Below are 16801 nucleotides of genomic sequence, written 5' to 3'. Positions count from 1 at the left end.
TAGCGGGTCAGGGCTGTTCGGGGTTCTGTTTGTACAGTTATGTTTTGTTTATGTTGCCATAGTGACGGGTGACGCCCTCTCGCTGCGACGGTGTGTCCTTCCGGGGTCAGAGGGCGCCCTGTGTGTTGTTGTTGTGGCTGTGCGGTTGCCGCGCTGAGCAGTTAGCTAGCGGCAGTGTTCTTCTGCAGATGTCAATAAACGGCTGTGCTCCCTGGCTAGCTCACGGGAAGCAAGACCAAACAACACCTCCGTCTCCTCGTTGTCTGAGCTCGCCACATTGGTGTCAGAAGTGGGATGATGGTGGCACCCCATGTTCTGACCCGAGTGACTTTTCCCCCGCCTGTCGTGACCGGTGGTGCGCCAAAAGAAGGCACCTGGACATTTGCAGGACTTTGTGTGGGGCAATGGGGTCGTCGGGGACGACTGACCCCTTCGGCGGGGGCTATGTAGCGGGTCAGGGCTGTTCGGGGTTCTGTTTGTACAGTTATGTTTTGTTTATGTTGCCATAGTGACGGGTGACGCCTTCTCGCTGCGACGGTGTGTCCTTCCGGGGTCAGAGGGCGCCCTGTGTGTTGTTGTTGTGGCTGTGCGGTTGCCGCGCTGAGCAGTTAGCTAGCGGCAGTGTTCTTCTGCAGATGTCAATAAACGGCTGTGCTCCCTGGCTAGCTCACGGGAAGCAAGACCAAACAACACCTCCGTCTCCTCGTTGTCTGAGCTCGCCACATTGGTGTCAGAAGTGGGATGATGGTGGCACCCCATGTTCTGACCCGAGTGACTTTTCCCCCGCCTGTCGTGACCGGTGGTGCGCCAAAAGAAGGCACCTGGACATTTGCAGGACTTTGTGTGGGGCAATGGGGTCGTCGGGGACGACTGACCCCTTCGGCGGGGGCTATGTAGCGGGTCAGGGCTGTTCGGGGTTCTGTTTGTACAGTTATGTTTTGTTTATGTTGCCATAGTGACGGGTGACGCCTTCTCGCTGCGACGGTGTGTCCTTCCGGGGTCAGAGGGCGCTCTGTGTGTTGTTGTTGCTGTGCGGTTGCCACGCTGAGGAGTTAGCTAGCGGCAGTGTTCTTCTGCAGATGTCAATAAACGGCTGTGCTCCCTGGCTAGCTCACGGTAAGTAAGACCAAACGACACCTCCCTCTCCTCCTTGTCTGAGCTCGCCACAATATTAAACATATCAGGTCCCCATAAGGAGAATCATGTGCTAACGGCTGTCTAAATGACTCGGGTAAAGTTTGTAACATGCATGCTTGTTGTTTTTGTCTGCATCCACTTGTCTTTGCACTAGGATGATGTCGGCGTAAATGTGCAGTCATATTCGTTGTGTTCCCACTAGTGCTCCGTTATCGAGCTACCCCTGCGTGGGGCTAGACGGCTAACACGTTAACGAGCTAACTGCTCGCTAACACACTAGTTCCCACCCATGTAATTGAGCATTGCGTGGCACAGCCAACATACTGTTTTACTTTAGTCCATGACGCGCTTACCTTCAGGGTCATATGTCACATGAAAACCAAAATAATTCCAAACGCCACATCTGAATGAGGGTGGGGAAGGTTCAATTTGCCATGTTGCAAGGAGAGCTTAACTTCTGTCTCGCTAGCTTGCCCTGCGCTTGTCCTTCTGATGATGCTGTCTGTGTTGAGCGCTCACTGGATCTGCGCTCGACAGTGCAGCCTAGGCTGAGTAGTCGAACGCAGATTTACTGAGCGCTCAACACAGACAGCATCGTCAGAAGGAAAGTTGATAAAATAAATTACAAATTTTGTATTGTTCGATACATATGCTTACCGAACCGAAAGCACTGTATCGAACGGTTCAATATCTATACGAGTATCGTTGCACCCCTAATATCTATATATCTATATATCTATATATCTAGATAGATAGATAGATAGATAGATAGATAGATAGTCTATCTATCTGTCTTACTGTGTTTGAGGGTGCAGAAAGACATTTTAGGAAGAGGTCAGAATAATCTGAGAAGATCAGACTTTAATCACTGTATAATTCCTATTTATCCTTTTTACAATCACTTCCAGTATGTTTTAAATATCTTTGAAGATTTTATTGATAACTTTTAATTGGCCTCACTACCTTGCTCCTAGCTATATCTCTGACTTCTTAGTACCATATGAACCAGTGTACACTTTGGGATCCTTGGGAAGCGGACTTTTATCCAGGCGCATTGGAAGGGTCTCCCTGAAGAAATTGGCTGAGTCAGTTATTTTAAATACTTAAAACACACTTTCCCGATTTTACAAGAGTTTGAATTTCCATTGAACAGACCTAACAATTTCTGTTATTTTTGCAACGTCTTCACACATTTTTTTTAATGTCAATTTATTTTGTTGCTCCTGTGAAGTTTGGATTTTGAAAATTGCTATAAAAATAATAGTTATTATTTTATTTCTAAAGAAATTTCACTAGACTCAAATCTCTTTTCACCGGGGTTGTATCCAGAAGAAACATAATAAGACTATAAATTAATAAACATCAGTAATATGTTAGTTTGATTAATGTTCGTTTTTTAAGTATTTTATTTAAAGTATTTTTAAATAAAAAAGCTGATAGTGTTAATTTTAGGAAACACATCCCCTCAGAGATTACGTTTTGTGGAATAAATAAGACAATTAAGCCAAACTAGACAGAATAACAAAATAACAACAACAAAAAACAAACCCTCTCCGGAAATCGGTAATCTTTTCCTAACAATGTTAAAGACATGGATCTAAGACGGCCATATTTAGCGATGTAAAATGATTTTGACATCCTTGAACAACAGGAACCGATTTTTGTCTGTTTCCTATTTTTATTGCTTGATTTCTTTTTGCTTGTTTATTATTTTTTAATGATTCTTTAAAGATAAAGATGTTAACTATAAACGGTCAACCTCCTAATCGTTCACTCCAAAGATCAGTTTTTTCGACATCTGCTAGTCACCCTCCTCTGTGTAGCGTCTTTTGTGGCTCTAAAGGGATTTGAGAAAATAACCCCTCACGATGTCATCATCATTATGCTGGGCAGGGCTTGAAACCTACTTTAAACAGGAAGTCTGACAGACAATTACCAGTAATTTAGTGTCTTGTTTATTTTGACACTGAGTGGGAAAAGAGCCAGATTTCTGTCATGTTAGAGATTCACAAGCAAAAACTACAACCCCAAATGTACTCCACATGTTTACTGATGAAGATGGGAATAGTGAAAGATTAATGAACGGGCCAAATGCTGCAGTTTAGGGAAGGCCTTATCTTCTCGACCTAGTAGAGCCGCGTGATGCCTCTGAGAGAAGATGGCAAACAGACAAAGAGGGAAGGAATGGAAACAAACAAGCATATGGGGCCTTTAGACGAGTTTGATGTGTGGTTGTAGTTAATTACTACACTACTTCAATTTACATTACATGAGTAATTGCTTTTTTGAGGTTTAGCTAGCAAACTAACACTAAATTGTTAACCAGAAACCAGTAAATAAATAAGAAAGAGCACAAAGGTGACCAATTCACTCATTTACAAGACTTACTGAAAAAAATCTCTTATGCTGAACTATTAAATTTTGAAGGTTAAAATAAATAATCGTATCTACACTGCTCTAGCTTGAAGCTACACAGTCATGTCAGCTTGGTTTGAAATATGTCACCACAATCAGAAATAAAAGCTTTGATGTACAAATCTTTTAAAATAAATCAACATTCAACACAATCCTTGTGTTTGTCGCTGTGATATTATGTCTCCTGCAGACTAACAGAGGTTGATATCAGCGTGGGAGTATTATGTATCTCTCACTTTGTGATGCTGACTTAGAGCCAGATGTTGGTCAGTTTATCTGCAGAGGCAACAAAAAATATGATTCTTACAATGGGTGCTTAGTATGCAAAAACCCACACAGAAAACCAGATAACTGACTTTGGGCCTTCCCAGAGGGAAAAACCAGCCCAGCTGTCTGGTAGCTTGGCAGGGAGAAACCACTAAAAAGCAGCCTCTGATTGACCTGTGAGGTCAAGGGCATCTCAAAGAAGTAATTCTGCTATGAAGGATGCATATGTTTGCATGTGATGCTTTATGCCAGAACTGCCTGTACACTATCTGTGTACTAATGTTGGCAACCAATGTTTAGCGTTCTGCTTTAATACCTGAACAAAATCACACAATGTGCACTGGCATGTAGCTGTAATAGTCCTCAGGATTTTGTTCTTGTTGCGGTGATGGTGAGAATGCAGAGAGCAGTTTTTTTCGATGTGGTCCTCAAAATGGGGAGCTGTAGAAAGTTGAGGAGAAACATGGAGTCTGAGCAGTGGTTAGCTGAAGCACTCTGAGGCCTCGTGCGACTCCAGCAGGCTTCCTTTGCTGCAATATGACAAGCTCTGCCCACGTACTTAAGTTAATCTTTATATAACTCCTGTAGTCATGGGAAAAATGAAGCTGGGCTTGACACGATGGCTTTTTTTTTTCTTTTCTTTTTTTTTTATATCCTCCAGAGTTTTACCAGTGAAGCATGCCAGTGAAGTTCAAGTGAGAATGGCAGCTGGCTGAAGACCTGCAGGCACTCTCCTCCTCTGAGGCCTGAATTTCCGAGCTTTTTTACATGCACGGATGCTGACCGTCAAACTGCTTCCACTGTGGCGCACGATGAATACAAATGTGTTGAGAACATGCTGATGAAGAAAACATGCATCTCAGAGGATCTTTCCATACAACAACAAGCACTTCATGCCATCTGGAAGAATTCCAGTTTTGTGCTCCAAAGCTACACCTGACATTGTCAGTAACATTATGGCAAGCAATGTTGAAGGGGGGCAACTCTTAAACACTCCAGGAGGAAAGAAAAATAACCAAGTGGCCAAACCAATAGAGTATGAAGTGGAATGTGAGGGTGTGCAGCGGCATTGTTCAACAAAAATCTCAGGAACGCACACAGATCCTGTTTAATGCTTTCCCGCTGCAATTTGATTCCACTCTCCGCTGAACCGAGTCGGCCCTGTTACTTCTTCATGTTGATTTGTTACAGTTTGTTTATTCCTGCCTCGAAAATTAACCTGTTTTGAATAATAGTGCGCAGAGTAACGCAGAAGTACTAGAGGCTTTCGCTATTTGTGGATGCAGGTGCACATAGGAAGAAGAAGTCTTTATAGGTGTGGCCATGTTCAACTGTTTAGATGTCACAAGGATGAATATTTCAGCCTTGCTTTTGGCCAAATAGCAGATTTTTCTGGTGAATTGTTCACTTATTAGTTGCTGATACGGGCTGCTATTCTCAAGTAAAACAGATAGAGTCATATGTATGATAAATTCCATTATGTAAGTCTCAGTTGATGCATTTTTGTTTTGCTTTGATTGATTGATTGATTTGTTGATTAGGCCCATAAACTGGTTGTGCTGTCAAAAGCAAAAATGGTTCATCAAAAACTCTGTCTTTTTTTGTCAGGAGTTCCTTTGTTTTTTCCCGGTCTGTTATATTTTTTGAAGATAGCTCCCACTGTGTTACTGTTTTTGGTTAAATGTACACTCGCTTTCAGGTTAGTCTGTGTCTATTCTTTAAATCGTGTCCAGTTTCTCCTGTTACAACCAGGTTCAGCAGCAGTTGTTTACGGAAACATTGCTTTTAATTTAAACCACTTACTAACCTCAGTTAAAAATGACAACTTAGAGAGCGTAAAGGCAAGAAGTGGTATTTTCCCCAAGATTTGAAATGAAACTCGCACTGTCACTGCGAGGTAAGTAAGAGGGATGAAATATTTTCACTCCTGTTCAGGTGCTATAACGTTATCTTCTATTTTGGAGATTTTTACTGTTTGCTTTTTGTATTTTATTAGTTCACTGGACTTTCTTGTTTCAGTAAGCAGAGTTGCAGGTTTGCTCAGCCTCACCACCATGATGTAGCCAGGGCTTTGCCCCTTCATCTAGGACTCAGCTGAGAGTCATCGAGGGATGAGTTTCAGTGAGAAAGGTAACACCATTTACAAAGAATACTCCAAAATTATCTTCTTTTTTTTCTAGCTATGAGTCGAAAATGTGTTCTTTTTGGACTGATTTCACTGATAATTCACAATAAGGCAGAATGTTCTCCTCAGACAAACTCACTTTCTTCTGTATCTTGTTTCAGAGCTAGAGATAAAAAGCACAAGTTAGATTTGAAGTACTGTATTGTTGCCTGGCAACAAGACTGAAAACCCAGCAGTGTCTGGGGGTCTCGGTTTCTTTTTTAACTTTCTGTTTGTCCTTACACACACTCTGTAATTGTACCCGGCAGTGGGTTTAAAGTGAAGGAAACACCGTGAAATATATTTAAAGCTCAGGCTGTTTTGTGCATCAAACAGTACTTAACACAATCATGATTTATTCAGAAGCAAGCTGCCTCTCATACAAGTATTATATGTGATCCTTCTGTTTATCAGGAGAATACAAGGAGATTTTGTTACATGTGTCCAAAACGATCATAAAATTAAATTCTAGTTAAACATAGTGCTGACTGACTTGCAGTCCAGATGCTGTTTAGTCCAGTTGTTTGTTTTTCTCTCTAAGCTAAATGGATGCTGTGGAGTCTGGGGATTTGTGGGGAGGAACAGTGCAGATGGACTGACCTTTGACCCTTTGTTCCACTGAATAACTAGTTGATTACTGGGTGGCTCATTTGCTCCCAGCAAATAAATCTGGCACTCTGATGCCATCTAGTGGTGTACTGCTTTTTGTTAGTCGCACGCTCACATCATCATTACATACATGTACATATGTATGAGAAAACCGAACATATCTACATATTCTGTGTGAAGATTTTTATTTCAGGAACAAAATTTCGTGTAACAGTAGAGACAGAGTGGGGGCATGCTTCGCTCTGCCTGTCACGACAGTCTAATACAAAAAGCTTTTCCTCTCACAGTGGTAAACGAACAAACGTGGAAACGACAGCATACTAGACAGTCACGATATTCATAATGCGAGAACAAACATACAGAGTGCTTCAGCTCAACTGCGTGGGAGTGACCAGCTGCCACTGCGGGACTCCTGTCCACGCAGCTCCTGAGCTGATAAGATAGATAATACTGTGGAGTCAAGGGGAAGTTATTGAGGTCACTCAGCTCAGGCAAAATTCTTCTTGAGGAAGTTGATTAGTCCGTTGGTGGAGGAGTCGTGGGAGTGAATCTCAGCAGTGTCCTTGAGCTCAGGCTCAATCTTCTTGGCGAGCTGTTTGCCCAGTTCCACTCTAATAATGCGTATGTGAGGGGAGAAGACATAAATACAAGAGATATGATGGGTTCAGTCATGTGTTAATACATTTTGGAAAATCTGCAAAAATGTATCCACAGTGCCTCAATCTGAAAGCTGCACAGTATAACATTAGGCGTCAGACTTCTCTTAAAGCTTGCTTATTTGAGCACAGCAGCCCCTGGTGTTCAAACCTTTGGGTCAGACAATGAGAAGAAAGTTGGCCTAAAGTGGGGGAGAGGCTTGTTTCGGAAAGGGGATGAACGGAGGGGCCTACACCAAGGCATAGTAAATGTTAAATAAGGTTAATTCTGACTGTGAATCATGCAAAATTTCAGCAGAGTCCAGGAATAAACATGTGGAACTGCGAATTAGCACAAAAGAGAGACTTTTATTAGGAAACTTGTTGTGTATGCTGAAAGAAACAGACTCACCCCCACTGGTCAAAGCTGTTGATCTCCCACATTAATCCCTGGACAAAGATCTTGTGATCATACATTGCTGCAAAAATGGGAAGAATAATCACAAATTCAACAAATGAAATGAAAACAAAGATTGAATTTCTGAAGCAGCACAATAGAGCTGTTCAGAATAAAACCTGCTCAGTTAGTTTCCCATCATAGGTGCAAACACACTGACTGTTACTATGCAACAGTGTGCAACGTCCTGACTGAAGCTCAGCTGGAAATTGCCGCTCTTTGGCTGTTTCAGGAAATTCCCACTGTGTGATCATTACCACCACTGTCTCAGATATCATTTATTATTGTGCAGTCCAGCGCATTTAAAAACAGTGGAAATTATTTCGTAATGTCTCATTTTCAGATAAAACTAACCGGGTTAAATTAGATAATGGTATATGTAGAATTAAATTGATTAAAACGATGTTTAAAAGGACATTAAAGCTTCAAAAGAAATTGTTATTGGTAATGTTACCAATGATAAAACCAGTACAGTGACAAAAGTGGTTTACCTATAAGTACTCCAAGTGTATATGGAGTCAGTTTCTTGAAGATGATTGAGTTGGTTGGTCTGTTTCCCTGGAATACCTGCGGCGATCAAATAGAAACATTTTAGAATACAATTCACTATTTTGCAAAAATGTTTTTTTTAACAAAGTATACATTGCCATGTCCATACATGTCACTGGAGGGCACTGTCCCCCTAACACAAGATATTCATGGAAAGTTTTTGGGGGGGTTAACTTTTTTAGCTGTTACAATGACTTGACTTTAATTTGAACAAAAATCAGAAGTCTAGTTTAGACACAGATGTAAACATGGTACTTAGCTGTCAGGGCTAAAATTAAATGTTTAAGATGGGTTCAAAAGTGGGTCATTGTCATTTCAGTTTAAGTTTCAAGTTTAAATGTCCACCCACCATGTCACCATCTCAGATTTGCTTATTTCTAATAGGCAATTCCTATTCCTATTTGAAACATATCTCGTTACTGGAAGCTTTTATTTATTTATTTTCTTTATTTTGGTGAACTGAACTGAAATGACACAAGTGAATATCTCTCAAGATCTGGAGAGGTCGTGGTGTGTGTTTTATTTTCTTCGCCTTTCCAAGGCGGAACTGGATCTTGATTCCTCGCCTCTGAACCCGCCCTGAACACACACCTGTGGCTCATTTACACTGATGCTGGCAGACTACTTAAGATGGCAAGAGAGACTGCTTCCTTGCTGGATCGTCACACTACCTAGCATCAGTGTAGCCTAGCCTTTTGAGTATTCCTTGTGCTGTCCTAGAGCTCCCTCCTAATGTTGTTTTCCTCTGTGTACAGGCCTTCTAGATTCCCTGCCGGCTGGATTCCTGTGGATGTGTGTGAGTGAGCATGAGCATTTTGGAGTGGACTATCTGAGTGAGTTGTGGATTGAGTTGAAGAGGAGGGTGCATGCACCTGTCTTGGACCTTCCCTCCCCTTCAGACCCCCCTCTACTCCCTGGAGCCCCGTGTTATCTGTCTCACTGTATATATGTATATATCCTCACTTGGTGCCACATTGTAAATAAACCCTCACCTTCTCTCTAAAACTTCAAAGTCCTGTGATTGAGTCCTCTGCCTAATAATCTGTGACAATCCCCTCATTTTTTAAATTGCAAATACATATGTCTTTGGGGTTTTAGTACAAAGCTGGATCGAAATTTAATTTGAAACCAGTGTGATTGGACAGGCAGATGATAGAGGATGACATTTTAAAAAAAAAACAAATATTAAAACATGAATGAAATTCTGTTTTTAATGCAGTTAACTCTGGTTTTCTGTTGCAAAATAAGCTTACTGGCTTGTGGACAGTCAAAACTGAGTTTTTTTTTCACAAGCTAGGGTGTTGCTAGTACATTATAGCAAGAAGGTTCAGAGTTTGATTCTCCTGGTTGTCTGAGGAGTTTGAAGATGCACTTAAATGGTTTCTGAAAAAGTCTGCATCCTTGATTCAGACTGTGTTTGTTTGCGGTCCTCTTTGGATGAGATACATATAAGCTAAATCATCAAAGAAGTCAAAGGCAATTTATTCTTCAAATAAAATCAATAAATGCCTCCATTGTCAGACCATGGTCATATTTAACCTTTAAAAAAAACAAACTCCAGTGCATTTCAGCAAAAAAGCCTTCAGTAAGCCTCCAGGGTTATTTGAAAAAGAGAGTGCTTTGAACTTCTTTGATGTTTTAGAGTTTGCAAATGTAGCGAGAAGAAAAGGTGTATTTTCATTTTTCAGCCAACGTTAGACATAAAGAGAGATGTGGGTTTTTTTTGTTTTTTTTAGATGTCTTTTCACTTTTCAAAGTGACACAGTTGTCTTCAACATCTGTTTACAGAGTTTTTACTGGGTGAGTCTCTCTAACCTGCTGTCAAAAACAATTTGCAATCGGGTTTGTAAAAGCAACATGACAGGGAGCTCTCCTCTTAAGTTTAGGTTTTAGTTTGTTGCTGTTACATGCTATCAGCAGCGCAGCAGGTTCATTATCTTTGATAAGGTAGTTTCTCTTTATTCTACGTACTTTGTGTGGTAGGATTTTCTCCAGAGCCTCCCCACTCAGGCCGCTTGCCTCCAGCTCCCTCTTGGCCTCTTCGGTAGTCTTACCTTTCATCAGAGCCTCTGTCTGAGCCAGGAAGTTGGCCAACAGGATCTACAGTCAAATGAAACAGGCAGTTTTAGATAGTGTATTTCCTACATGATTAACAAACAGATAAGTAACAAATTAAAATAATATATTTAAAATGTCTCAGTATCTGGAACTGAAAGAATTCAGCACCATTCTTCTAAAAGATACTCCCTCATTTCTGGGACACATCAGTCCAAAATCTCCTGTACTTGTTTAGCTGGCCCTCGTGCCCTTCGAATTGGGGCATAGTGATCCTGAAACTGATTTCTCCCATAAATATTCTTTAGAATAAAGGTGATCACTCAGAGCAACTTTTCATTGATTTGCGCTGACCCTTTTTTCTAAGGACATGAGTGGAATCAAACCATTTTACAAAAATGCACAGCATAAAAGAACCAACAAATCCACCGCAAAGATCAAAAGTTCAATTTGTTGCTGCGTCTTTAAATAGATGTTGGCATAAACTGGTTTGACCACTATGACAAATTAGAAGGAAGCAGAAAATAAATTGAAGGTCAGTGGCTTGCACCTCAGCTCCAGTGCGCAGCTCTTGTTCTGATGCTAATGTCGGAGGTCTGACAATCACCTCAAGGTGCCAGTGCAATATCATATATGTTGCCAAATAACTTGTCTTGGAGCTTTGAGAAAATGCCCACAAAAGTTATATCAGAACATGCAGCTCTCTTGGGAATAGTTTATTGTGACTTTTCGTAGCTATTTGTTACACTGATTTTAATAATTTCTAATTCCACCCCAAGCTCTACCTCTCGGACAAACCTTATCATAAAACCATCATTTGAAGTTTATGCTTTGGACTTTCATCTCACAAATCCAACAAGCAGCCTCCGCCAACCACCGTTTAAAACAATTAAAAACAGCTCTAATATTGGTCTCTTTATCTAGCTTTATTAAATCTACTAATGTGTGTGTGTGAATGTGTGTGTGAATGGGTGGATGACAGGTTGTGTAAAGCGCTTTGGGGTCCTTAGGGACTAGAAAAGCGCTATACAAATACAGGCCATTTACCATTTACCATTTACTAACATTATGCATCCTATTAGCTTGTATGTGTTGCTGAAAAGGTGGTGTATTGGCATGCTTGAGATTTTTTCAGAAAAGTAGTGCTTACGGTTGACTGTGAAATATCTAGGAGGAAAGAAATTCCACAAACTATCCTGTAGCAACAGTGGAATCCTATTATAGTACCACATTTCAAGTCAGTGAATTCTTTCACAAATATTTATATAAGTAGACTGCATGGCTAGGTGCTTACAGGGAAACTAAAAGCACTGTAATTTTAAGATTAAGCGGTATGGCTGAATACTTTTGTCTATACAGTCTAGTAGAGTAGTCTAGGATGTGGTCAAACTCATTTAATATCCTAAACAAGAGACAGACTTCGCAATATCTGCATAAATGCTGCTTTAGACAGATACCTCTCTAACATCAGTGATACCTTGTGGTGCAGGTTGTCTCTGATTGGATGCTGTGATTGAGCTGGAATCAGGAAGTCACAAGGCACCATTCGAGTTCCTGAAATGAACATGTTGAGTCGCATTAGTGACAAACTTAACCAGGTAGCAAACTGGATTAAAGTCCTTTAGTCTGTGGGCTACATGCAGCTCAATTTGATCCTGGACCATTAAGATAATTCCAGTTCTTTAACTGTATATAAGTTTACTCTGAAGAGTTTCACCTGCACTGAAACCATAATATTTTTAAATGAAAACACACCTTATCACTTTCCCTCACAAATTTTGCTAGACAATAGAAATGTATATTTCTTGGTAAATTATTATTTTTTTCTTATATGCTGAGTGATACAAACAGAAATAATCACCAGCCTGAGGTGTCTTAAGACAACTGACAGCAATTTCAGTGATATGGCTCAGATTTCCACATTCACTGAGTCTGTTAATTACATGTAACTAAACTACAATAGTATATACTGTTTTTATGATTCAACAACTCACCAACCTCCAGAAATACTTTAATGTACTGGTTTTTGTACACAGTCTACATATTTGACAACCCAGGACCAGAAAAAGACCAGCTGAATCAAATGTCTGTTGCTGCTCCCAGGTGGAGTTACCTTGGTGGATGAGCTGGTAGAAGGCATGCTGTCCATTTGTTCCAGGCTCTCCCCAGACTATTGGCCCAGTGTGGTAGTTCACACGTGTCCCATGATTAGTAATGCACTTTCCATTTGACTCCATGTCACCCTAGACAACAAACACTCTCAATATACAATGACTCACTTATATTATTAAAATAATCTATCAACTCTATAAGTTGATTTAAAATAATGTTTTGGATCACTTCTGCATTGTGGGGACAGACCTGTTGGAAGTAGGCAGTGAAACGGTGCATATACTGGTCATAGGGCAGCATAGCCTGGGTCTCAGCGTGGAAAAAGTTGATGTACCAAATGCCCAACAGAGCCAACAGGATGGGAGCGTTCTTATCCAGGGGAGCAGTACGGAAGTGCTTGTCCTATATATGAAAGGGTAAACCTAATTTACCTTTGTTTTCTGTATCATTCTTTAGGGAAAAAATCATAACAATAATTTTCAATATCAGGCAGGTGAAGAAGTGACACTTTGAACATCTCATTATGGTGTACCCACCATCCAGTGTGCTCCTGACAGAAGCTTCTCAAAGTTGTCAAAGCCTGGAGATCAGATGCACAAGAAAAGTTAAGTGATTGTGTAGACTTTTAGCACTGTACTTGGGATGAATATGATTGCTGGTCCACACATATAAGTTTTCATATATGTTTTAGCAATGATTTTAGATACTGACATAAAAATGCAAATATTTCTCCTCAGGATGGACCCAAGTAACCTTGGTATTCCTGTAGTTTAAGCCCCAGCGAGCTCCCTGAAATGTGTGGGTGTGTTTACTGTACATACCAATGTGCAGGGCAATAGCCATTCCAATTGCAGACCACAGGGAGAAACGACCACCAACCCACTACAAGAAAACACACAAAAATTATACAATGTTTTGTCCCATTTTAATAAAAGGAAGCCAAGGTTATGCACATATGCAATTAAAATAAACACCACACTTGATCTTTATAGCTTTGTTAAATAGTAGCAAGAAATGTATGATTTGCCTCTCAGCCTGGCTGGGGGGCTTCTTTGCCTCCCTCCTGCTGTGTGCCCAGCCTGGAGGCTACGGTCTGTGACCGGCTCCCGGTGCAGACGGCTCCCTGTTATAGTGTTTCCTCACTTGGCACATGTGTACCCAGCCCAATTTTACTCTTTAAGTGTGCATGTGTGCGTGTGTGTGTGTGTGGGGGGGGGGGGGGGGGGGATATGTGTGTATTCACATTGTTTATGTTAATGAGAGTGTGGGGAGTGAGTTGGAGGGTGGGGTGGGGTGGGCTGCTTTTAACCATGTAAAGCACTTTGTGCTACATTTTTTTTTTGTATGAAAAGTGCTTTATAAATAAAGATTGATTGATTGATTGATTGATTGATTGCTTCAGTCTTAAATCTTTTCCAAAAGTTCTTTTAGGCATTTTTTCTCCCTTCTTCTCTCTTTTGGACTGAAAATACTGTAGACTAGAGGCGGACAATACATTTTTCCAAGGGGCCACATGAGAAACTGGGACTGATGTCGAGGGCCACATCAATAAGCTTAACTCAGTTTCATTTGATTTTAATTTTAGCTCTTTATAAGCTTATTGTGGCAGCCCTCTATAACAGTCCCAGTCTCCCATGTGCCCCTTTGGGAAAATTGATTGCCCACCTTTGCTGTAGATTTTGTGCATGCAGCCATTTTCTCCTGACATAAAGGCCACATTATAGCTGTTACCTTTAAAATACCAACAATGTAACTAAATGCAACTCTCTGACCTTTGATGCAACTCAGCCTTTACAGTAACCTCTGCAAGAGAGAAGGTCACTACCAATAATAACTGAGACTGAAGAGCTTCTGATTACCCGGCAGCTGCTGTTCAGAGAGTCTGTCTCACCTACTTCACAGGTCAAAAGTCTGCTTTATTTATAGCTTCTACTCTCGCTCCATGGCACCGTGTGGACGTGAAAAACCTGCATACAGTGTGTGTGTTTTAAAGCTCAAAGGGCACTCACGTCCCAGAACTCGAACATGTTCTCTGTGTCGATGCCAAAGTCTTTCACTTTGGGCTGAAGGGGAGACAGAGAAAAACAGAAAAGTTAGTATTAGAATGTGTAGATGCAGCGAGAGGCTTATTAACCCTGAAAAAAATTTGGTACAACTTACACCATTGGTGGAAAGAGCCACAAAGTGTTTGGCGACAGCAGCTTTCTGTTGAAACATATCAAATTTATAATTAAGAAAGACATCCTTTTAGTGTAGTAATGAAACTGTACTGTGCAGGATTGCTGCAAACTCACATCTTTGGCATGTTCGAGGAACCAAGCTTTGGCCGACTCAGCATTTGTAATTGTCTCTTGTGTGGTGAATGTCTGTATATATAGGAATACACATATATTCATGCAGCAATTTATAAGGAACTTTCTGTCTGTGCTTGAAGATTTAGCAATAAATAAATAAATATTCCTAATTTCTTCATGAACATGCTACCTTGGATGCAATGATGAAGAGGGTTGTCTCAGGGTTGAGCTGTGCCAGGGTTTTGGCGATGTGGGTGCCATCAATATTGGACACAAACCACACACGAGGTCCATCTTTTGAGTACGGCTTCAGGGCCTCAGTTACCATCAGGGGGCCCTACAGGTCATGGTAAGGAAAAAAAAAAGTCAGGCCTATTTGTGTTATTATTAATATATGTAAGATTAACAGATCTTTCAAGCTAATCCACTCACAAGATCAGATCCTCCAATTCCAACATTAACAACATCAGTGATGGCCTTCCCTGTGTAGCCCTTCCACTCGCCACTGCGAACTTTCTGCAACACATAAATCGCAAACATTATTTTTGTGGGTCTATAAACTGCTGATAGCTGCATCAAAAAATTCATGAGCAGGGCTACAAAACTGACATAGTGAATTGTTTAAACAGTTCTGTGGAAGAGCTTTTGTTGTGATTTTGTGCCTTTATTTTTGGGTTCACTCACATGACAGAAACCCTTCATTTTCTCCAGAACCTTATTAACGTCTGGCATTACATCCTTCCCATCCACCATGATGGGAGTGTTGGAACGGTTCCTCAGAGCCACATGGAGCACAGCACGGCCCTTCATTTCCACAGCACCAGGAGATAAATGTTAATATACACAGACTCTTACTATCAGCACTGAAGCACTGGGTATTTTTCTGCTGGCTGCTTACACTGCTCGTGAATGAGAAGTGAATGGGTTTTTCAGCTTGCATTTACTGTACTTAGTGTTCATTTTTAAGAGAAATAAAAGAAAGAGTGTTAAGCGAAGTTATGACTGTTTAACAACGAGCACCTCAGTGAAGTTTATCTTCTCTCCAGTAAACATCTTCTCTCTGGCAGCCTCAATGCCTCTTGACTTGGCCTAATGAAACAATAAATATGAATGCTATGTCAGTAACAATTTGGGAAGTTTTAAACTTATGAGCAGTCCTTCAAAGAAACACAACTTAAGTGAAGATGAAACTTGTATCTGATGAACTGACCCCCACTTTCTGCTTGATGAAAGGATTGATTGGCTAATGATTCGGTAATTAATATAAACAGTTTAAAGGCCACAGATCATTTAAATGTAAATTGAATTACCAGGTCAACCAACATTTTCATAACGTCCTCTGTGATGAGGTTCTTGGAGTAATCCAGAAGAATGTCTCCATCCTCAGTTTTCAGTGTGAGGCTATCGGAGACAAGATGAGGATATTTTCTGAGTATCAGTATCCAGACAAAAACTATCATTTTGTCGTTGTGTTGAGGTTTGACATGTGTGTAATGAAGCCACACAGAGGTCTGTTATGTGAACATGTCAACAGATGATAAAACAGAATTAACATTAACTTACCAAATACATCAAACATATCTAAATGTATTCTGTTCTTGTTTTATACCTGAGCTTGTTGAATCTCTCCTTGTCAGCCTCAAACATGTGCCTCATGTTGAGGCCCAGGGCGTGGGCTGTGTACCACTCCTGCAACTTTTGAAAGTTGGGGTCCTGAGTAAGTCCCATGCTGTCCAGAGAGGGGGGCTTGCTGTGCTCCACTGTGCTCAACTATCTTGGCTGAGTGCGACTGAGCAGGTCAGAGAGAGAGCTTTTTGAAGGGCACAGTCTAGATCTAAACTTGCCCCTCCTACAAGAGACATATAATATCCATGACCTGAGCGTGTCACACTTGCCCACTGTCTTGCAGGGTTTGAGTGCATGTAGTTCACTGTGCCACACGGATCATCACACAGGTCAGACAATGTGTTGTACCTTTTCTTATTTTTCTCTTAAATGGTTATACAGTAGTCAAATAGCCAAAAATGGCCACAGTTTAAAATAAGATCAGTGGATGACATAATCACTGTAAGTCTCCAATTTCTTTTCACTTGTTCTGTATCTGTGA

At 40.9% G+C, this 16801-nt stretch overlaps 1 protein-coding gene and 1 long non-coding RNA gene across 2 annotated transcripts; one reads left to right on the top strand and one right to left on the bottom strand.

The window, feature by feature from the left end:
• Window positions 1–443: 443 nt before the first annotated feature.
• On the top strand, window positions 444–10197 carry LOC309707276. Its single transcript, XR_014276969.1, has 4 exons — window positions 444–1116; window positions 4481–5716; window positions 5839–5949; window positions 8989–10197. It is a non-coding gene; the product is annotated as an uncharacterized lncRNA (long non-coding RNA).
• Window positions 6761–16483, bottom strand: gpib (glucose-6-phosphate isomerase b). Its single transcript, XM_082534479.1, has 18 exons — window positions 16304–16483; window positions 16005–16095; window positions 15715–15783; window positions 15379–15498; window positions 15127–15210; window positions 14885–15031; window positions 14695–14766; window positions 14561–14605; window positions 14410–14463; window positions 13222–13282; window positions 12937–12980; window positions 12650–12802; window positions 12402–12531; window positions 11766–11842; window positions 10205–10333; window positions 8176–8251; window positions 7640–7706; window positions 6761–7203 (listed from the first exon to the last, which is right to left on the bottom strand). The coding sequence occupies exons 1-18, from the start codon at window positions 16420–16422 to the stop codon at window positions 7080–7082; spliced, it is 1662 nt and encodes a 553-aa protein (XP_082390605.1). The 5' UTR covers window positions 16423–16483; the 3' UTR covers window positions 6761–7079.
• Between the last annotated feature and the right edge of the window lie 318 nt (window positions 16484–16801).

Source organism: Aulonocara stuartgranti (genome assembly GCF_965226115.1).
Source record: "Aulonocara stuartgranti genome assembly, chromosome: 1".
Classification (NCBI taxonomy): domain Eukaryota; kingdom Metazoa; phylum Chordata; class Actinopteri; order Cichliformes; family Cichlidae; genus Aulonocara; species Aulonocara stuartgranti.
Note: the sequence above shows the minus strand (reverse complement) of the source record. Positions and strands in the feature narration are given on the sequence as shown.

Excerpts from the sequence above, each read along its gene's own strand:
- gpib (XM_082534479.1), bottom strand. The coding sequence starts at position 16,422 with ATGGGACTTACTCAGGACCCCAACTTTCAAAAGTTGCAGGAGTGGTAC. Across the intron at positions 15,784-16,004 it reads TGAAAATGTTGGTTGACCTG|GCCAAGTCAAGAGGCATTGA; the intron begins GTAATTCAATTT and ends TTGTTTCATTAG. Across the intron at positions 15,211-15,378 it reads AAATGAAGGGTTTCTGTCAT|AAAGTTCGCAGTGGCGAGTG; the intron begins GTGAGTGAACCC and ends TATGTGTTGCAG.